This window comes from Danaus plexippus, chromosome 17 (assembly GCF_018135715.1).
Source record: "Danaus plexippus chromosome 17, MEX_DaPlex, whole genome shotgun sequence".
Classification (NCBI taxonomy): domain Eukaryota; kingdom Metazoa; phylum Arthropoda; class Insecta; order Lepidoptera; family Nymphalidae; genus Danaus; species Danaus plexippus.
The window spans coordinates 1,125,397-1,148,469 of record NC_083548.1 but is presented as its reverse complement, the minus strand read 5'-3'; the positions used below and the strand labels follow the sequence as shown (position 1 = coordinate 1,148,469).

The 23,073-nt window shown below is 35.4% G+C and overlaps 4 protein-coding genes across 8 annotated transcripts in view; 3 read left to right on the top strand and 1 right to left on the bottom strand.

The window, feature by feature from the left end:
• The first annotated feature begins 498 nt into the window (after window positions 1–498).
• On the top strand, window positions 499–5,959 carry LOC116771491 (slowpoke-binding protein). Its single transcript, XM_061523388.1, has 11 exons — window positions 499–724; window positions 1,325–1,586; window positions 1,942–2,071; window positions 2,658–2,729; window positions 2,894–2,996; window positions 3,187–3,372; window positions 3,709–3,890; window positions 4,265–4,433; window positions 5,225–5,341; window positions 5,483–5,631; window positions 5,854–5,959. Exons 2-11 carry the CDS (start codon window positions 1,346–1,348, stop codon window positions 5,900–5,902), a joined length of 1,398 nt encoding a protein of 465 aa, XP_061379372.1. The 5' UTR covers window positions 499–724; window positions 1,325–1,345; the 3' UTR covers window positions 5,903–5,959.
• A 1,334-nt stretch (window positions 5,960–7,293) lies between these two features.
• On the top strand, window positions 7,294–11,839 carry LOC116771574 (mitochondrial 2-oxoglutarate/malate carrier protein-like). Its single transcript, XM_032663461.2, has 6 exons — window positions 7,294–7,597; window positions 7,671–7,895; window positions 8,247–8,420; window positions 9,802–9,904; window positions 10,359–10,477; window positions 10,594–11,839. The coding sequence occupies exons 1-6, from the start codon at window positions 7,521–7,523 to the stop codon at window positions 10,778–10,780; spliced, it is 885 nt and encodes a 294-aa protein (XP_032519352.2). The 5' UTR covers window positions 7,294–7,520; the 3' UTR covers window positions 10,781–11,839.
• A 53-nt stretch (window positions 11,840–11,892) lies between these two features.
• Window positions 11,893–15,204, bottom strand: LOC116771227 (sepiapterin reductase). 5 transcript variants are annotated; one of them, XR_004353585.2, is made up of 5 exons: window positions 15,051–15,204; window positions 14,761–14,886; window positions 14,353–14,518; window positions 12,629–12,794; window positions 11,893–12,426 (listed from the first exon to the last, which is right to left on the bottom strand). XR_004353585.2 is itself a non-coding variant. In XM_032663023.2 (3 exons), exon 3 carries the CDS (start codon window positions 14,340–14,342, stop codon window positions 13,542–13,544), a length of 801 nt encoding a protein of 266 aa, XP_032518914.2. In that variant the 5' UTR covers window positions 14,343–14,518; window positions 14,761–14,886; window positions 15,051–15,204; the 3' UTR covers window positions 13,382–13,541. The 5 variants fall into 5 exon arrangements, 2 of the variants coding, with proteins under 2 accessions (XP_032518914.2, XP_032518915.2); XR_009752956.1 differs by having other exon boundaries at window positions 11,893–12,422; XR_009752957.1 differs by lacking the exon at window positions 12,629–12,794.
• Window positions 15,205–20,092: 4,888 nt separating this feature from the next.
• The window catches only part of LOC116771458 (ski oncogene), a 31,569-nt gene continuing 28,588 nt past the window's right edge, over window positions 20,093–23,073 (top strand). Inside the window, exon 1 of the mRNA XM_032663302.2 lies at window positions 20,093–21,059. Within this exon, the coding sequence (XP_032519193.2) occupies window positions 20,235–21,059 (825 nt within the window). The 5' untranslated portion in view covers window positions 20,093–20,234. The remainder of the gene's footprint in view (window positions 21,060–23,073) is intronic.

The window sequence follows — 23,073 nt, the reverse complement described above, 5'->3', positions numbered from 1 at the left end:
TATACAATAGTGAGCCCCTATAGCAGTATACTGTAATAGGAGAGTTATTAAATTACCTTCAATATTGCTGAGTAAGCCGTTGTCGGACACACGGTTACAAGATTGATGTGTGGATACATCATCGGCCCGAGATTCCTTAAGGATCAATCAAAGGAAGCGTTGCTTAATATTTCGACCAAATAGATTTTATGCTGTCATTTCTCAATTAATAACCTACAATTTGATGTCATTTATAATTAAATTAATATTATGTAGGTGCTACTTTAGTAAAGTTAGCGATAATTTTTTTATCACAGATTGTGTGAGATCGCTGGATCAATATATAAGCGGCAAATGGTTCTTATTTGATTTTGTTGAATAACTTTTATACACTAATAAGAAAGAAGACACGACACCGCAGAATATGTGACAAGAAAAGCGTGTTTGTATTGCTTCGTAGCTTTGTGGCTTATTCCATATTATCAGCTACGTGAAGTTTAAATGATGACAATTAAATTTTATACTAGAATATTTCTAGTTGTGTGTGATTACTTTCTCAATCTGTTTCCATATAAGTAACAAAATTTAAAGAGTCCTTCTACTGGCAGATTTCCGATTCACATTTACGTTATTCAAGCAAGTTTCTTATTTTTTTTAGTGTCTTTGTTGATAGATCTCGGCCAAAAAAGTAACAGTTGTTTGATGGTATCTGCTTTTATTTGCAGACTTAAACAGCCAATTCCAGGTATCCAATGACGATCTTATCATTTAAATTAGTTACTTAATTGTATTTTCACTTTACTTAAGCAAGAAAACGAGATCTACAGATTTCCATAACAGAAAAAACATCACACATGAAAAGGACAATATAAGCGCAAAATTAATTACATATTTTTGCATAATTTTAACAGTTTTACTATGAAAGGAAAATGCAAATAAATGGTAATGTATTGAAATTGTAAAATTCATTTGAAATTATATGAAAATTTTGGAAACGCATTTTGGTTATTGTGTCATAAAATTCATAATTTATTCAACAATGGCAAGTAATATTTGGATTGAGGTAAAATATTATAGCCGTCTACGTAGAGAACTGACTCCGGGCAGTTGTAGGTCTTCAATTAGTTCCCACTGACATAGTTGTATGACAAACACTACGCGATTGTTGTTTGCATATATTTTGTCTGTTTCTTTGTATTTCCTTTAACTTGATTATCAAAAAAACGCTAACAGGATTATTCAAATTAGGCATCCGTAGATGTCTTAAACGATCACATTTCACGAAGTAATTTAGATAACGAAATGCACCTAAATGCGGTTCACTTTTGACAATTTTGTGTCCAAGTCGATAAGGAAGTCTCTCAGGATGTTCAACTTGTATCAACATATGAAACCTGGAGACGCTAAGGAACAGAAGGAAGCGGAAACGACCGGACATGACAGGTTTTATCAGGAACGTTCAAGATCCAGCTACAGGAAGAAGAAGAAACGAGCCTGTCGCAGAGCGCAGTCTGCAGCAGAGTTCGACCCTGCATCAGTGGCTGCTGCAAATAAGAGAGATGCGTTCAGACTACGCTCTGTGTCCACAGATAAAGAGGAAAGTGAAGGTAAGTCTGTGTGGATCGAGCCTAAGAAGACGTCTTCACTTCTCAGAACAGCTTTTTCTTATGACAGAACATTTTTTTAAATTAGCTTTGACGAGTATGTCGTTATTTTTCTGGTGATAGTGTGATGATGTCCGCTAATTACATATTAATGATTAATTCATTGCTATTTTATTTATTACTCTAATTGCTATCAGACTGCAGATGCTATTAATGCTATCTAAATATTATGAGGAAACAAATTAACACAAGGTATCACATTAAACTCGATAAACACGTAACATATCAACATTCACAGGTATAATAACATAATTTTATGTTAAAGCAATGATAGTCGAGGGTTATTTCTTTTCCCCAGAGGAAATATCCGAGCGAGCCCCATTAGTTGCCCAGAAGATAGATTTCTTAGCAAAATTTCTCTTCAACAAATCATTGATGGGTTCTGGTTCAGGAAAGTCCTCGCCTTCGGAAGCCACTTCTTCACCAAGGTATAAAAATCATTATATACAGCGTTTTTAACAACAACAGACCGGCTTTTCACCAGATTATATCTAAATTACAGCGTTTTGTATCTTGGAAATGACTTGAATGTAGGATGAAGCCATACATAAGTCGTTGGGGCGGAAAGGAAGACAGGATTTCCAGCCCTCCCACTTGTTAAACGCTAATTTCTATTAATCTCTTATTTACTCCATAAAATGGTTGCAGTCTGTGGAGTACATTCTCGTCTATTTTGTCTAGTATATATCAAATATGGTATATCCAAATATCTGGCATTCGATGCAATTAAAAATAATGTAATATATATTTTCGATCATGCTAGATACTTACATCGAGGGACTACTAATAAAAAATTAAAATTCTATGTGCAACATACCAATGGATGACAGTAAGCCGTTTAGTGTTTACAAACGACCTAACACGTTAACCCTTAGTATTATGCAATATCCAAAAAAAAATATTTATCCTTCCGTAATTACTCTTAAAAATGTATTTAATTTGAGTTCTGCAATAGTTATTTCTTTGCTGATGTTTTTGTGACTGTTTTAAAATAAAATGTCATAATACTCTCAGAGTTGCTGAGCGATCAATGGAGAGTTCCGTTGCTTTGGCGATTTGCAATGAATATTTAGCACACACTCCGAGGTAAGCGTTAGTTTTATAGTCAATTGTAAAATTTATTTATTTGTTTGTATTTTTTATGAGACAATTCTTGGACTTGGAAACATGATCGAATTAAAATTTTGTGCAGAAACAATAGTTTAATGAAGAACAGTGTTCAAGTTTTGTTATAATTCATGTTGTAACAGATACAGCATGATGTCGCCGCTGGGTCAGATCGGCTCTCGTCCCAACAAGCACTGGTTCGCCATACATGACAACTCGATCAAGACTGAGCGACTGCTCATTCTTGTAAGTTGACAAATAATGACGAACAGTTTAGCTTAATCGCTAGTCGTATTTTCTGCATTACTCTTCAATTCTTTGTCCCATTTTTTTGCATATTTTTGATCTCTATAAAATTAATCTTTTTATTGCAGTTGGCTCATTATTTTCCACAATGAGCTATTTCTTGCGTGTTTTACGTCACTCGTCCTTCCAGATGCCGTTGTCTAGTAGGTGTTCTATAGAACCCAGTGACCGTTCCCGCGAGCTGATGAAGGAGCTGTTCCGAGCACTCCATCACCCCTACATCTGCCCGGTGCTCGACCTGGAGATGTGCAGCGGACACGCCATCGCCGTCCTGCCATACAACTCCAGAGGCAGTCTCAAGGACGTCATCTATAAAGTACGTAAAATTTCATTAATTAATGTTCAGACAATATTTATAAAGAAATTATCTTTTATCTGAACAATATAATATAAAACATTCCAGTTAAATTGAGTGAAATTTTTAATATTTGAAGTGTTTGTTGATTATATACAAAAATTACGTTTATACCGAACTGTTTTGCTTGAAACTGGCTCGCTAACTAGATGAAAATTATTACTAGGTTAAAAAAAAAACGTATGCCTATATATTTTCTCGATCGATAATTTTAAGGTTCCAAAAGGAATGTTGTTAAAAATTGAAAAATATAGAGTTCAATATTGAATCTGATTATTATAAATAATTATATATCAGAGTACATGGAGCGACGAGTACTGTCGTAAGTACAATTCGTCCGGGGCCGGGTTACCGCCGACACAAGTGGCGCGTTTCGGGAGACAGATGTTGGAAGGATTACTGTTCCTCAAGGAGAAGGGATTCCCACCCTTCAGACATCTCCACACCGGCAACGTTGTGGTACAAAACGGCGTAGCGCGGTTGGTATAACTTACCGGGGCTGCCATAAACTTGAACTTTTTCTACTTTTTAATGTCATTTCTGTTATTTATATTATTTCCAGTAGGAAAAATTTGGAAGTTCTATTTGTTCTTGCAGATTATCATTGTCTCTCATTTTGACTAGTTGGTGTTTCGTACTCTGTATATATTTGTGAATATTTTTAGACGCAATAATACTAAATAATATAATACATTTTAGAATCAATAAATTTGAACATTATGTCCAGCTCCGGGAACTTTTATAATCGTATCGCAAACAAACTTTTATAGTTTCTCTCGTATTATTTATAATTTACATAAAGATTATCTGCATTTTTGTAGCCGTTGTGTAATCTCTGTAGTAAATTTTTTAGTATATGCGGTATAGAGAACACATTGATCGGCGCTCCGCCCCGGCAAGCCATCCGCTCTCTCCCCCTGGAACACGTGGAGTCCCTCGCTCTGGGACACGTCCTGTTTGAGATGTGCGCAGCGGATACCGACCTCGCCCTGATAACAGACCTGCCGGCCGTGTATTCACAGGTGAGGAGAGGAGATAGAGTTAGAAATGCAGTAGTGAAAAAATCTATACGACTTTTATGTAGTGAAAACAACTTTGTTCCATAGGTCATATCTAATAGAATAGCTTAATGGAGAAAAAGTAATAATAGAAGCGTAGAAGGAAAAAATAAATCAATTCAAAGAGATTTATTGTTATGAACAGTGTTTGATCTTGTGAAATTTAACTAAAATATAAATATATTTTTATATGACGATAGAGTTCGGAATCCAATAAATTGTATACTATGTATTTTCTCATCTTATAAAACGTGTGCCAAGTTAATCACATTGAAAATATTTTTATAATTGTCGTAAAAGCATAGAGTTTGGATTTTTTTTAAATCTCAATCGTTACTTGTAAAATTCAAGGTTTGTTTATTTATTTTTATTCTTAGATATGTAGAAAAGATATTTAGAAAAGGTAAAGTCTAGAAAGACTGTCTTTATTCAAATATCAAAAACCATTATTAATAACTATTACAATACTAAAGTTATTATTATTGGCTTTTTAAACTTTTCAAGAAAAGTATTTATGTGTATTGTCAAGGACTTTTTTCTAAAAAAAATGTCAGGAAAGTAGATTATATTATAAAAGGAAGTCAACAAATTGTCCAAAAAAAACTTAAAACTTTGAATTAAAAATTTTCAAGAAATAAATGTCATGATAATTTTGTCCAAAAATTACTTTCTTACATTCCCGACGTTATTTACAAAATTCTGAAATTGCATATTGTTTTTTGAACCTAGTAGACATAGAGTGTGGATTTCACCAGGTCGTGGACATCATTGAACTGATATTCAGCGCTCGTCCTCCGAGCCTGCATGAGCTGCTGCTGTGTGAATTGTTTCGGAAGATAGACCTGAGAGAAATGAAAGGATCTTGTTTGCCCGTGAGCTTTTCTCAATCTATAATAAGTTTTCTAGTGTTATAACAATGCATTCTTAGACGACATTCTTGTTCGAAACGTCTGAAAACTTTTCCTTATAAAAGTTATAAATTTCTATCATGTTATTGATATATATTTTTGTAGAACTTCAGTCAGCGTTTATCTCACTCGTGCCTGTCTTTGTTGGGCGAGGTGTCTCGTCGTCAGAGTGTTGGCGCGACTTGTTCTACTCCTTGCTCCAGTCGTGGCATGACTCCCGGTTCGCCGTCGCCCGCCACACCACCCTCTCGTAGGTGGGCGTCTTATTTTTTTATGTACACTATCTATACTACAGATAAAGCATTCGCTCGACGTATTTTAACTTACTGTCAATTTAAATACATTTTCATTGGCTTTATAAATGTAGTTACATATGTTTTAAGATTAATGAATTAAATCTATTAATTATGTTGCTTAAGAAATTTAACTACAATTGTTGGTAATACAAGCTTCTATAAAAATGTATTACGTTTCAGGAGGTACCTCTTCCTAGATCAGGACTACACCGAAGAATGGCAACACTGAAACTTAAAAATTATCCTATATATCCTATTTTCTGAGAATTTTGTAATTCTATTTCTGTGAACAATAAAATAGTGATGTATGAAATGTTTATTTTACTTTATTAAGACACTGTTTCTCCTTGATTAATATGAATTAACAATTTGATCACCTCACAGTAATTGTATGCTCTGAGACAGCATAGTTAAAGACGATGACATTTACATGTCTGTTTACGACTAAGTACAATAAATATGCAAGACTAAATATATTGTTGATAACGGATACAAGTAAGGCTTTCTTTTAATGTTATAACTTGTGATACTATGAGACTAACGATTGCATACAATGTGGTTTTAGCTTGTCCATGGCAAAGACTATTAATTTTGTCTAGCGTAGCTCACTTCTAAGTCAGTATCATAATGATTACCCGAGGGCTGATGCAGTTGGCTTATGCAGCTTCTTATTTGGGTCGAATATGAAGGTTGTCTTTGAACCAAAGGCTCAGTGCTGTCACCGGCGCTGTTAATGATGCATATCAACGATAAGTTGCAATTCATTGCTGTGAAAATCACAGTAAAGGTGACGCTTTTTATGCTGACCGAACAAAGATTACCCGACATTAAATAGAAGAGAGAATAATAAGACTCCCTTTTAAACAGCCTTCCTTGGACTGGATCCTCGAATGGGATACATCAAAATTAATTGTGTTAGTCCCCCAAGGAGACAAATTTGCGACTTTATTGCTATAAAACATTTTCTGTAGTTCCAAAATTCTAGAACATTCCAAAAATGTCACAATGTATACTAGTGGTCCCTTGTACCAAGTACGTCCACTTTACTCTGTAAAAACGTTAGCTCACTCTACTTGCTCTATCGTCTGTGTAATTGGAAATGTCCAAATGAATTATTTGACATGGCGCCATCGTCTTTTTTTTACCGCAGCACTCTTCATCGTGGATTTGGATGTCATCAATATTTTCTAGATGTTTTTAATTAAAGAACAGTACGTGGGACCCGGTTCCTTTTTTTTTATAGTCGAATGTGAAGTTTTTTCACAATTTATCACTAGATTGGCTGTTTGCTCTTCTTCATTTTAGCATAAAAAATGTTACCGTTTTTTTACCTACTTTCTAAGTTAATAACTGGAAAATATTATGCAGAAACAAAAATAGATAACAAAAGAAATGAAAGGTTTCCATGCTGTCAATGTTTTATACACAATATAAACTATTTGGTCCTCATATTTCGAGATATACTTTTAAAATTTTTGAATCATAAATATCATCACAACTTTTCAATTTATTTAATAAATTCTATATTTAATAATTATTACCAAAACAAGCTGCAAAACTTTTTTAAACTGTAAAAAAGTTTTTTGCAAAATAGTTCAATTAATCGTAGACATTTCTCTAAACTTATATAACAGCATAACGTAGTAAAAATATTTCGAACTTTTGAGGAGCAGCTTCCAAATATACGGGTACAAAAAAAGCTGGCACAAATCGGGAAAGTAATAATAAAATTGACTTATTGACAACCATCAAATACAAAAATGGTTATTTAAAAGAACATGTTTTTAAATAGTCCGAATAAACTGAAAAATAATCCATAACATCCAACCATTTGAACAAAAATAACAATGGGCGGCGAAGAAAAAAAACCAGCGAGGAAGCCCATGCCGGGCTGGCTGAATTTTGTTTTCGGAGGTCTTAGTGGGTAAGTTGGATTGCTATTGATTGTGACGATCTCGCACTATACTGGACTGGTTAAAGGACAATCTTCTCCACAGCATGATGGGTATATGCGTGGTCCAACCGGCAGATTTGGTTAAGACCAGGATGCAGCTCGCCGGTCCCAGGGGAAACCCGAGCGTATTGGCGACGGTCAGTAATATCCTCAAGAAGGAAGGTATCACGGGTTTCTACACCGGTCTCTCAGCGGCTCTCTTCAGACAGGCCACCTACACTACCGGAAGACTGGGATGCTATAATGGGATTTCAAATTATTACACAACGTGAGAATTTTACTTGCAGGTTTTCAATTTCCTAGTCGCTAATATAATCTTTTAACCCACTGTTGCTCGTCTTAGTAGAAATATTTAAATTTAAACATTATAAAATAATGTAGTTATTGTGAAGTAGCAGATAATCTTACGATCTTTCGTAACATGCAAGTGTTGTTTTGTTTAGGGTTATATTTTATAAAATACTTCAGGGTGGGTCCTTAAATTACGAAAATCCTGAATAATGGTCAGCAGATCACCTGCGATAGCTGGAAGTAGTTTAATTCCTGCGAAGTTATTCGATGCCAAATAATAAAATAAATAATGCATGTCCTGTCAGTCTTTACAGAGTTATGTTTATAGCGCTTATGGGGTACCGAGTTTTCCGGTGAAACTCGTAATTGGCATGATCGCGGGCGGCATCGGCGCCTTCATCGGGACCCCGGCAGAGGTCGCGCTGATCCGCATGACTGCTGACGGCCGTCTCCCGCCGGAACAGCGACGGAACTACAAGAACGTGTTCAACGCTCTTGCTAGGTAATGGTTTAGTTTTAATAAAAAATGTATTGCTTGTTACAAAGACGAATATTTAAAAGTATTGATTTCGTCTGGGGTAGCTGTTACTTGTGTTATTACCGGACTGGACATATCATAACATAATAACAACTATATTTAAGTTCCAATGATCAATTCTTTCTTGTTATTGATTGTGAATTGTGTGGACAAGACGTAGTGGACTTGCTTTTTTCTTTATTCATAATTTATACACATGTTGGATTGAAAGTTCTGTCGTATTTAAAAGGGCCAGAAAAATTCTTTGAAAATATAAAAAAAAAATCTGGTTAGTGACTCGATAGGATTTTTTTGTTTTTTCAGCTGATGTTTAATATAAAAAGAGTTCTTTTTTAAAATGAAAAACATGCCATTAGATAAAGTACATTTTGTGTAAATTTCAAAAAGGAAACAACGCATCATTGCTTATGCATCTGGAAAAGACATTGTTGATTTTCGAACGCCATAAAAATGGTTAAGTAAATTTCTTTCCGGTTTCCTAAGCCTGCTAAATAATCCACATGCAACAAGTCGAAAAATAGCAGGACAATTTTTAATTCATAATACAACTCTCCGATCACATTAAATCTCTTGTATTTGTGTTCAAGAAAACGTTTGGGTTCCACATGAATTAACGGAACACAATTGTCTTAATGAGTTCATTACAGTTGAATAGATACAATGTGGAGTTGTGCTTGGACAAGCTAGTTACTTGGGATGAAAGGTGGTTTCTTTACGAGAATATTGAGATAAGAAATGTTATAGCACACGAGGAGCATCATCAGCAACAGTTTCAAAATAAAATATCCATTAAGGAAAAGTACTGCTTTGCTTTAGTGGGAAAGGAAAGGCCCAGTACACGACCACTCGCTGAAACGGGAAACGTTAACGTGGACCTGTAGTGCAGTAGTCCGTTGGATGCACCTATTAAAGAAAGGCTTGCTTTATAGTGTAGAAAAGGAATAAGTGTAACGCCACGATAATGCTTGACCGCATGCACGAGGGTGGCAGCAAGAATTTAATTCCTTAGGAAGTTGCTTCCATAGTCACCTTCCATATTCATGTGGCATTGCACCATCTGATTATTTCCTACAAAATTATTTAACAAAGGCGGCTGTTGACTATTTTAACTCCCAAGGATGGGAATTATTACAAAACAGGAATTCACGGGCTACCTGAGATATGGCTATAGATGGAACAAATGAAGGGACATTAATCATATATATTTATGTTTATATATATACATATATAACAACAAATTCATGTTTTAATCAATAGTGTCAAATATTTTCCTCAAAATACGACAGAATTTTCTCTAAAACCCCTAATATAAGAGTATCAAACATGTCTTTCCCTAATGAACTAGAATCTCAAGAGAGGAAGGTCCTGCTATGATGTTCCGGGGCGCTACAGCTACCGTCACGAGGGCCATGGTGGTGAACGCGGCGCAACTCAGCACCTACGCGCAGGTCTCAGTACATTTCAAACAAATTCAACGTGTCACTAAACAAATATAGATTGTTAACGTAATCCTTACGGTAACGGATTTGTCATCATGTTGTTTTACAAAGTTACAAAGATTATGATTGTAGCGAAACATTATTAAACAAGTTCTCTAGAACGTATAATGACATAAAACCTATAGATATAAATTTAATTTTAGCGGTTGTCTTTTCTAGAAACCTGGATCTCATCCAAAAGAAATGGGATATTTTCAAATTATATCATATTATTTAGAAAACCACGAATGTTGCTTTTCCTTGACAGACTTAAGCCTTGCCAATATAACGCAGACGATGATCCAGTTATCAGCTAGTATCATTAGAAATAGCAATCTTCAATTACATTAACAACGCATCCAAATACTACTCTTTCGTTGGAATCATGTTGAATCAAATAAAATGTGTATGATATCGTCATCAGGCCAGGGAGATGTTGTTACCTCAACTGGGGGATGGCATCGTTCTTCACTTTATGGCGTCCCTGATATCTGGTTTGGTCACGACTTTCGCATCCTTGCCCGTGGACATTGTTAAGACAAGGTAATCCTATAACATTTTTTCTTTATAATAAGAAATTTGGTTAACAGTTAAAAGTTATGTCTTTTTAACAATATCTTTCTTTATGAGAATTCTTATATGCGAAATTATTCTCACAGAGTACAAAACTCAGCAAAAGGAACCAGTCAAGTAAGTGTCTTAATGAGCGTTATAAAAAACGAAGGAGTATTTGCACTGTGGAAGGGCTTCATACCAACGTATGCGAAAATCGGACCACTGACAATCCTCATTTTTATATTCTTGGAACAATTGAACAGTCTTTACTACAAGTACCAGGAACAATAAACTCCCAACTAAAAATAATATTCCTAAAAAATCCAACTAAAATGAGGAATGCATAGTTCTTTACTCATAAGCCAGGAGATTTCTACCTCGAACCAGAACCATAACTCCGTGTCCGGGCAGCTGATGATGTTTGTTTAATAGATCTCATTCTTTGCGAGTCATGTGCTAGACGGTCAATGCAAAAAAAAAATGCAGGTTTCAAAGACCCAAAAGAACTATTATGGCAACTGATGTATAATCTGTAATTACTTTATTTGCTGCGACCCTGATTTGTCTGTTATTGTGAGTTATAAGGAAAGTATAACAACAAACATAATTTTTTTTATAACGGGGGAATGATCGAGGTATTAAAACATGAATTCTTTGATCTAAATTCCACCGTAAAGTATTTTGGATATACTTGAAAATAAGCATAATAATGGACGCAAAACTAAGAAAGTAGACAAAAGTCCTAGCAATATTGTCAACTGTATTATTAAAAATGAAATGTTTCGTATAGCTGTTATACCTTCGTGTATTAAATTTAATGGTAGTCATTTTGTAACCTTACACTTAACATGTTACTCGTTTATTAATTACATGAGCCATTCAGTTTAATGGAGCGTTTAGTCGTTATGGATGTTATTTTTAGGACACCTTTTTAATTACTTTGGGTATTTGGAGTGTACATTCAATGCTTCGGAGGCTGTGTATAATGATTATCACGTTATCATACAAAACGACCAAGTTTAGAGATATAAAGGTTTTGTCATTGCCGTCTGTTAATCCCGCTGTTATTGATGGAATATAAAAGACACAAAGAACACGTATAGTGAAGAATGTGGTAAAACAATTAATAGTAATTTATATAAAACACGTTATTTCCGAGTCGCATGAAATAGTTTTAACCGCCAACGATAGACGGAATCTTTAAATGTCTTCAAACATGGCGGTACTGCTAAGTATTAGCTACATGGAAGTGACGTTTTTGACATTTGCATGACACATTCATCCATTTAAAATGTTTTACACAAAGCATGCCTTTGAACTCGCATTCAATAAAGCACTGCCTAATTAAAATTGTCTTTTATTTTTTATTTACAATATATATTAAAATTAAAATAAAACAAAAATTTTATCAAAACTTTATTTAAATTCACACAGCCCCATTATGATATACATTTTGATTTAAATATAATATTACAATAGTTATTATCAAACTCGTTAGCTCTTTGAAACGTAGTAATTTGATAAAAAAAATTGATATTAGCTAAATCTATCTTAGTCACCGAAGGAGATCTTAAATTAACAGCCATTTTCCATTACGAAAACTATTAACAAAAAAAAAAAAACAAACATTAAGTTTTTAAACGAAAAGTTGAAATTAATATAGCTATAGATTGTTTTTTTTATATAAAAACATTCTACACCACACGATAGGTTAATCTTTGATTAAATATATTAAAATTAATTGGTAATATTTTGAACTCTAAAACAATCACCTATAATAACTACGTATTAAATCTGGATTGGCATCTCATTATATTTATGATTTACACTATCACTAGTCATCCATACGCGACCTCCTCGACAATGGTCTCCCAGGAATCTGTGGATTCCGTGTCCCAGGAGTCTTCTTCCTCGGCGTTATCATCATAATACGCTAACTGGAAAAAATACAACACTAAATATCATAAAATAATATAATATACAATGGTCTATTATATAATTACATGGTTTTAATTTCGCTATATTAAGATTCCTACAGATAAACAAATTGAAACAAATACATAACACACAAACATTACGCATCTCTACACACGCACACACTTAAGAGCACAGATAATATAATAATAAACATCTGTACACCTCACTCTCCCTCAGTCTGTGTACTGTGTGAACTCTTATCTGGAACATCCAGGCCTGTCCCAGTAACGCCGCTGTACCTCCCAGCAGCAGCGGCATGCTGTATCTGGACTTCCAAGCCAGGCTCATCAGGAAGAGGAACAGACTTTTCCGACCGGACATTACACAACTGGAAACATTCCATTCCAGTTAAACATCGGAAATCAAAAATGGAACATGATTCTCAATGGTCCGTTAAAATTTAAAAATTTCTTTGTCTTATTATATAAATTCTATAGTTTGTTTTCATAAGCCACGAGTTTGGTTGACAGATATAGGAACTTTTTTCAAAACTTACTTTTAAATAATTCTATTTAATAAGCTACCATGTCATATATATCACATTATTTATATACGGAAGATGTATTTTATATTCAATCGATATTAGGACAAATATTCATTCAACGTGTAAGAGCTTGAAGTATTGAGTCTGATGAGAAATCACAAATTATATTCAGGTCATATAAGCATTTACTCTGTCATTGTTATAAAAACTACAGAACAATTAATACTCTGTGCTTGAAACTATTCAATGGTTTAAATATGATGTAACATTATGAATTGGGTACGGAGATAATATTGTATCAAAAATTACATCTCAACACACGTTACTAAGTTGCTTCATGTTATGTAACAATAGATAAGGAGGTCGGGGTTAAAAAACAAGTTATGAATGTAACTCATAAAAATAAAACGGGTCAAATTGAAAACACAATACAAATTCAATGCATTTATTATATATATGAATTGCATTCATAAATTACATGAAACATGGAATGTAGATATAAATGCTAGAGAGAGCTACATTAACAATATGCATCGGTTAAGCAAGCGGCTAACTTGGATCAAAGCTGAATCTGAGAGAAGGAGTATTAGCTTATTCGTCATCGAAGTAGTCGATGTGTTCCCCGGGACTGAACTTTCCTGCTAGCAGAACCTTGATACATTTTTTAGCTGTTATCTCAGGTGTCAGCAATGTTCCCTGGTTCTTGAATGATGTGAACACATCTCGGAGGTTTTCATTAACAGCTTCTTGAAGAACAAAATCTATCATGGCAGTTTCGACGGGGCCGGGGGAATAGTTCAAGACCCTAATGTGCCGTTTCTCTTCAGCGAGTACTCGGAAGTACATTTCCCTTGCGGCCTTCCCGCTGCAGTAGTAAGCCATGCCGCCCATTGGCTTGATGGCACACAGTGATGTGATGTTGACAATGATAACCCTATCCTCCACCTCTTCAAATATTTTAAGGAGCTGTGTGTTAAGTGATATTACTTTGAACACATTCAAATCATAGTATCCTCTCAGTTCCTCGATATTTTCCATTCGAGTCGTCTCCACAGCCAAGTTACCAAGTGAGCCAACGTTATGGAATATTATGCAGTTGGCAAAATCGGTAACCTTCTGTCCACCCAGAGCTTGCATGATAACATCAGTCATTTCTTTCTCTGATGCTATCGACAGATCTATAGAGTTAATGAGAACTTTCAATCCATCATTTTCACAGAGGCTGGCTGTAGTCGCAAGTTGCTGTTTATTGCGAGCCAGTAGCACCATGACAGATTTTGGTTTCAGGCATTTCGATACTTCGATGGCTAGAGCCCTACCTATTCCCTGAGATGCGCCGGACACGACGCAGAAAGATGGCCCAGATAAATCAATGTTAGTAGATGCGGCCATAGTTACTTACAAGCTCTAATAATATTAGTCCTCCAGAAGTTTCTCAGATTCTGTGTCTCCGACCACCGGTTCCAGGTCGCAGCCCTCACGCATCAATCGCTCGATGCAGTCAGCTCGGTATGCGGCGAGATTTTCCACCACTTTGTTCTTTTTTCTCAAGGCCTGCAGTTTCCGCTCTACAGAATAAACATATTTTCATATTAGGCCTGTACAGTGTTAGAATATTTAATTTAAAAACAAAATAAGTCTTAACTTATACGTAGTTAATAAAAAAACTTTAAAAAGCAGTTTACCTTGACACAAATATTTTGTAATATATGTATGTAATAAGAATTATATAGCAATAAAAATATTCAAAAATAATAATGATTAAGGTAGTTGATATTTAATATTTTATATATTAATCTTAGCAACCAACCCAACACTGCGAGATACTCCTCCGAGTCTTCTAACTTATCAAATGGTTTTTCTGGTTTAAAGTTATCTTCGAAAGATGACGCAACTGTCGTACTTATTGTTTCACAGCCCCAGGGATCCATCAAACCTAATAAATCATAATAATGAGTTACATCGGTTAGTTCTGTATAATGATATCATTATTTGTTTATTTACTTAGCTAAAAGATCATAGCGTATGCCATGTTTTTATGATCGTAATTAAAACTGTGTCAGCATTTCACTCCTTTATCATTTTATAATAAGTACTCACCCGAAGGTCAAATAATGAGAATTATTAGATTTTAAAGTGGTGGGAATAATTAGAAATAAAAAAAAGTACGGCTTTAAAGATATTGACAAATTTGACAAACTATTTTTGACCTGAAGTTTTACAGATAAAATATATACAATCGGATACACGTCAGACAGTGTCAAACGTAGTATTATAGAGTACCAATAAAAATATTACAATATTGTATGTATTAAATTCAAGATTATATAATATACTAGACTACAACGATATCTAAGATTTTTGCATGTGCTCATTTAAATGAAGCTGAAACTTAATAAATTTGATTTTTTTATTATTTCTAATTACGTAATTCCGACGATTCGGTTCCTTTATAGCTACCGTGATCACGGGCAAACGAGATGGAAGTTTTTTGTGATGAACCGTAGTTTCATATATTTTATAAATTGTTCAATATATAAAAACGTTGACATTGGCGAAATAATGCAGTATAAATAAAAGCATATTTAAAAAAAATATTAATTGCATATAAAAAAAGCCTTAAAAAAATTTTGGGGGAATTTAGGGGCCTGTGCAATATTTGCCTAATAAGAAGATATGTACTATCCTTTAATTTTAATTTGTTTTTTTAATATAATTAGGACCCATAAAATAAATAATTTTTAGAAGTTTTTAGCTTCAAATCTCATATTAAGCTTGTGAATGCATTATGTACTAAGGTAACTAGACAAAATATAACTTTAACGATTTTTAAAATCCTTTTTTCTACCATTTTACAGGATGTGGCAGAAGATTTCAGAGATTCATTAAAAGTCCTACAAATATAATACAACAAGGAATATTTAACAACACACATACAAATATCTAGGATTTAAAAAATCATTATCCACACATACACGTTTAGAAATATCCAATGAAGTGTCGTATTTCATAAGATGAACTTCGCAAGCACATTTGCCGTGAAATAACGAACTTTTCTTGGTGGAACTCTTTTTTCAAATTGGTGAAACTATAAGCATTTTTATTATTATACAATTTTATGAAAAAACTATTTTTCAGCCATTAAATGTCACCTCTGCGTGAAGTTTTTTCCTATAAATATATTATTCAAGAGAGCAAATGGGTCATTATATTGTGAAACATGTTGTGCCTTTTTAAATCCTGAAGTACCTGCCTTTATAGTATAAGTTTCAATATCTTGCAATTACTTAAAGACAAATCTTGCTTTATTGTCGTGTATCCGAACTTTCTAAAATGTTTCTTCCTTGACAACTCCCAAAGAAATTTCTAAGAGCCCAAAATACATAACTCTTATGATGTTAGATTCCCTAAACTTATAAATCTGTAATTTTTAAGAATATGACCAATTTTTTCATAATTTTATACATTATATTAATTATACAAATCTTACACTATAGAGTCAGGAAACGATCTATAGCTAATAAATCCGCGTTGCGCTTCTGTGCTCGAAGTAAAAGACATTTGAGACATTTTTAAAACGTACATCTTTTTATCTCGTCTTGAAGACATGACTCTATAGTCAGCAATAACTCTATAATACATAAATTGTAGACGTATACATTAGAGTAATATATTAAAAACCAAAAACTATATATCGATGCCAGTTAGGTACTTTAAAAGTTTAATTTGTTTATGATATTTTACGACGTTTTGTCACCTTCAGTGTTATGGTCTGGTACCGTTGCCCGCTTCCTACTAAAAGTTCCCATACATGAGGGATTAAATTTTGTTCTACCTTTATACCTACTTTGACTTGTAGATAACTAAAATAAGTTATTTAATCTAAAAAAGAAAGATAACATTATAAAGTATTTTATACTATATAAGGTTAAAATCTATACATGGTAATTGGTTTAATTAGATTCTTAACTCTCCTGGTAATAAAGACACGTACAACTATAGTTATAATATATACAGTTATTTCAATCGTACTATTCTATCCTATATTTTAATTAAAATCTTATTTTTCTACAATTTTTCGTTTTTATTTTTGATCAATCACATCCATTACTTATTCCATTGCAGCGGAGTTTTTGAGTGATCAGGTCCTAAACGAAGATTAATAAAGAAAAATATGTTATCTTTTAAAAACTGTTCTGAAGAGTTCTGAGAGGCAAGGTTGCAAAGAATTTGTTGAGAACTCTAATGAAGACGTAGAAGAGAAAGAATTAGAAAATAAAAGTCTCCTTTTAACAGAATATATGTACGCTCTTTCTAGAAATTAAAACAATTTTTTTTTTTATAACAAATAAAATAAATCAAGAGCGGTTACTAGATTCTCAAAAATATAGACTTTGAAGATGTAATTCATGATTTTACTGACTTTAAACCTAGAACGGTGAAATTTCAGTCAGTTGAAATCAAATACAGTGATTTCTGACCGTAACGGCACAATAATTAATTAAAGTGCCTATAACAGGTGAAAGACATCCCTACGGAAGTAGAGTTACTCAAGGCTTGAGGGTTGTAATTGTATCGTAATGTGAGGAAAAGCTAAGGTGCCTGTGATTATTATTATTAAATATTTCTCTTTTGAGTAATTGCTATATTTTTTTGGAAGGATGCTTTTAATAATATGTTATTACATTTACTATTTACATAGTTATATTTTTGTCATTTGACGCTGTTTTAAAAATTATGTTGCTTTTTTTACAATATACTGTACAAGAAATTGAAAAAAAAATATCAACAAGTGATATATATTAATCCAGTGATGAAATTAAAGATTATTTAAATCGTGAAGAAACTACCTTAAAATGATGAAGGCGCTGTTCAAAAGCGTAGATGAACTATTCAAAAAAATTGTGTTAATTAACCTCTATAGTCCACGGTACTGATGATCAGATCGCATTGATTAAGTACAGCAGAATATCTACACGAGCAGCTCGTGGATTAGCTCTACAAAGCGATATTTTGACTTATTAGGGTTGTCTTATAAGTTATATGTCTGTTAGCTCAAGTCTCAAAGTGTTTCAGTGTTTGCAATTTTTGTACTTACAAATTGGCTATTTTTTTGCAGATATTAAAAATTTATTGTTGTCGCCGAGATAACTAATGAGTAACAATAGTATGTGAACATTTGACATGACACGCTCACGATTCACGCCATACTTCCAGTGTTAGTCAGATTATGTAAATCTTAGTTAGTGATATTGTTACATTTACCATGCACATACCAATGATTACTTAATATATAAGAATTTAGAATAAATTGTTGGTATTGTATATAAATACTATTATTGAATATAATATGATTTTGAATTTTTATGTTTTTTTGGTGTTACAAATTTTCGGCCTTTTAAGAAGTTTTCAAATAAGAAGTAATAATAAGTTTTTTTTAAAGTAGATTGTAAGCTCAAAATTCGCAAATGGAAAATCTCAATATTTCAATAATTATCTATATGTAACAATGTAGGTAATTATTTGTATAAATATTCGTAACCCTTTATCATTCCACGCACGGGTTGTTAAATCATCTATGAATGTAGTATTTATACACAGCAGAAATTAAATTAAAGTTTCTAAATGTGATTGAAAACAAAAAAAAAATCTCTTTGCTATTTACATGACCTTCACAACATAAACAACCATTGTGATATTTCTAATATTTGTCTATGTCAACAATTGTATTATTATTTTTTAAATATCTTGTCTCTAACAAGTTATAAGAACAATGTCACTGCAGTAGATCTTATAAGCATCGACCGACCAAATATACCGAACGTTAATTCCAGTACTGAATATCAAGTGTTTTATAAATAGCATTTTTATCAAATTAGATTATCTGACACTTACAAGTATCTTGTCAAAGCGTAATTTTAAAAATAGCCTCACAATACATCTGTGATATAAACTACAAGTGAGCTATGACGTAACGACTCTCAACGCAGTATCAACTATCACTATGTAGCAAAATAGTAGGCAAGATGGCTACTCAGCAGTATGATCACAAAACGCTTTGTTATCATAAATTATATAAAAATATATGCCTTAATACAAGGGAGTTAAGATCTTTTTTAATTGACAATTGATTTTGTGGTCTATATTGATATAGTTTATTTGAAAACTATATCTTATTTCGTAGGAAATAAGGTTGTATATTGTGTGCTCGGTGTGAGATTGAGTAAGTGGTCTCACTAGACGCAGCTGCCCCCCTCCCCGCGTCCTCACCACCGCCAGTCCCCCGCACCCCGCTCAGTCCCCGCGCGTGTCGCGCTTTCAAAGACTAATACGGCAGACTTTACAGTCATAACTGAATTCATAATGCCAAACAAATTGCGTCTTCTCTGAGTTAAGCATAAGCTCAATAAAGTTAACTGGTATTTCCTAATAAAATTGGTATCTAAATTAAAGTATGAAGTTTTCTAATATATTTGATATCTTATTTGCATATTAATTTTTATAGAAGTTGCAGTTACACTGTTTTTGTCTAACTAAATCGGCAGAATGCTTCCAACTAGAATCCTTTTAAACGGATGTGCCGTTTAAAAGGATTTTGAACAGAATCATATAAGATTCTTATATGTCATATTATAATCGAAATATTCTTTGTGAAATTCTTAATCTTATTTGTAATTTAGTAGGAAGGTGAAAAACAAGTTTATTGATACGTATACGTCACAAGAAAATGTACGTCGAATGTACGATGTGTGGGTTACAGGTAATAATTTTAGGTAAAATCTTATTAGATGTCTGTCAGTTTATTCTGTGTCGAGCGGTGCGAGGCTCACGTCGCCATTCTGGATATTTTGACGGGAAGGTCGGTCACGTGACGCGGCGCGGCGGCGGACGGCCGGGGGTGAGGCGCGCGGGGGAGGGGAGGGGGACAGAACGAGGGGCAGAGGGAGGGGGGCAGTCGGCAGTCGGCGGCTAGACTCCCCAGTAGCCGAGCCATCCGTCTGCCGCGTCGACCGTGGAGAGTGGAGAGAGGAGAGCGGAGAGCGGAGCAGCGAGCTCGCTGTACGGAACACGCGGAGACGACACCGGCTGAGGGTGAGGATCACTCTGCGCCGCGGAGACGACCTCGGACTCGTATTTTCGCACCGGGCGGGAACGGAGGAGAGCGCGGGCGGCGGCGGCGTGCGCGGCAGACATGGCCGGGCCGCCGCTGGGAACGCACGCGCTGTACGCGCCGCGCCTCCCGGGACCGCGCTAAACGTCCGGCGGGCCGCGCCCGGCGACACCATGGACGTGGTGACGCCGCACATCACCTCTGTGCTGAGGACGTACCAAGCCAGCGCGCCGCGCAGCCTGCAGGGCCCGGGCGGGGCTGCCAGCGGGCCGGGGCCGGCGGGAGCGCGCTCGGCCGCCGCGCCGCCGCCGCCGCCGCCGCCCCGGCCCGCGCCGCCCATCCTGCTGGCCGCCGACCCGGTGCTGGGCGAGCGCGGAGAGACCGCCCTCGAGGGCGAGCCGATATCGTGCTTCAGCGTGGGCGGAGAGAGGCGCCTGTGCCTGCCACAGATCCTGACCTCGGTTCTAACGGACTTCACGCTGGAGCAGATCAACAGGGTGTGCGACGAGCTGCAAATCTACTGCTCGCGCTGCACGCCGGAGCAGCTGCACGAGCTCAAGTCAGAGGGCGTGCTGCCCCGCTCGGCGCCGTCGTGCGGCCTCATCACACAGACGGACGCGGAGCGCCTGTGCGCGGCGCTGCTGCACGCTCCGGCCTCCGCCCCTCGCCGCCTGGGGGGCTTCCGCGTGTATCACGAGTGTTTCGGGGGCGCGAGCGGGGTGTGCTCGCCGGAGCTGGGGCTGGTGCAGTGCGCGGAGTGCCGCGGAGTGTTCGCGCCTCGCCGCTTCGTGTGTCACTCTCACGGCACGGAACACCGCACGTGTCACTGGGGCTTCGACTCTTCCCGCTGGAGACGCTTCGTGCTGGTGTCGGAGGAGGAGCGGGACAAGGACGAGTGCGGCGCCCTGCTGGACGAGCTGGCCGCCAGGGAGGCCGCCGCGCCGGCACACGCGCCCCCTACTGTGGTGAAGCAGCACGCGCCGCTCAAGAGGAAACAGGTACCGCGGGATGACACCTCACACACACTCCGCTGATGTTCCGTCATTCATTAACGATATAGCATTATCAGTAACACACTTCTTTTGTAGCACAACTGCTGTAGTCTTTAGCAACACGAGCCGTTTCAATATCAGACCGCTCTGATTATAGTCAATGTAAGATAGATTTTAATCATTATTTTCATGAACATATCAATTGTCGTTAAAATAATAATGAACGTGTAATGAAGTGAAGCCGATACTTCCTATAACACTATCACAGGATAATGTCACTTGGCTGCCGCCAGCCTGACAAGTGACAGGACGCTTCGCGTTGTACTAATTACATTACACACTGACATTTTGATCCTCTTCCTGACGTCTTTAATTATTCTAAGCGTATTCGAGGTTCACCCAATCTTTGTTTTAATAAGACCTCAGGTTTTATTCGAACTGTATAAGGTAGAGTCGAAACTCAGATCCATTGAAATATAGCGGCTGTGAAGTATACTGAGTCAATAATAATTTTTAAAAACGACAATATCCATAGCAATCCTAAAATGTTAAGTATAAGGTTAGTTTCTGTATATGTTCAGTATGTAGAAACAAAATCAACAGTCCCAAATATAAGCCAAGTTTTAAATAGATCCAACAGGAAACTTGTACACTAAAAGAAGACTAGATGTCAAAAATCTTAAGTAAACTCCAAAAATCGGAAATTCATTTTCGTACTATCCGCCAAAACAATACTATTACAGAATACAAATTCAAACAAAAAACGAAAAGTTTCAATGTTTTATATCCGTAAGTCTTGAAAAACGTCGATACTTTCGGTTCACCGTATGATTGAAGCTTGCAGTAAGGTTAGTGTCAGCTCGGCGAGTCTTTTCCAGGCATAATCGTGTTGTTATAAAAAACGTGTCATAACAAACATAAAAGGAAGCCACGTGTGTAGCGTCTGCGAGTTAACCTCGGCGACGGCGAATATAAAGCTAACAATACAATAGCATGAAAAAACATTATATTCAATATCATAAGATTATAGAGATTAATTTTAATTTTAAATTACATAAAAAAAAATAAAAGCAGAATTAATGAGATATGTAAATTAGTTTGAGGTATTTAATGTTTCAGTATTAGCGTGTGACGTCATTGTACAACACTCGCTTTTTTTTTTTTTTCGAACGTTAGTCTTAGATTTTTATTGAAAAATCCATAGGTGCATTGAACAATTTTATTATTTATTTGATGAAATTTTATCATTTTCAATTATATAAGCCATGAATGCATTCATTCATTTAGAAATAAAAATATGTATTATCGTTTAGTTATAATAGATTCGTCGTTGCAGCCGCTAGTTCCGTGTAGTTTTCTGTGTGAATATTTTTTCGCTCCTTACATTTATTTGGTATTTTGATTAACATTTGGTTCCTTATACAGTTCATTGTAGCCCGTGTTTCAGTTATTAATTATATAATTTGTTTGTTTTTAAAACTTACACATCAATAGTGTCTCAAGTTGTAATGTAAACATCGAACGGGAAATAGTGTGATGATAGTTATTAAACATTAAATAATATATGAGACTGATATTTAAGAAAATTCATGAAAAAAAAAAAATATATATATAGTCACTCCGGTGCTGTATAAAGAAGCGTCAAGTAAATCATACAGGCTGATATACCTGTGTTTAAAATTCAAAATACATTGAAATTAAATCGAAATGAAGAGTCGGAATTGTACAAAATCATTAGTTACTGTTAAATCTATTAAAACAGTAGACATTAATAATTCACTAAACCAATGAATACAAAACGTGGGACGTTCAGTGTGTTTATACGATAATCATTTGCTTATTGTGAAAGTTAAAAAAACTGCCAGCGACGATGCATAGTGCTCAGAACGATATATTAATATTACGCAATTGAACTTTAAGCATAAGGTGGCTCAAAACTATTTTATTCTGTTGATCCACTACGAGTATAGATGCGAATGTTTGTTGCTATTTCACGAAAATACCACTTAACCCATTTTGA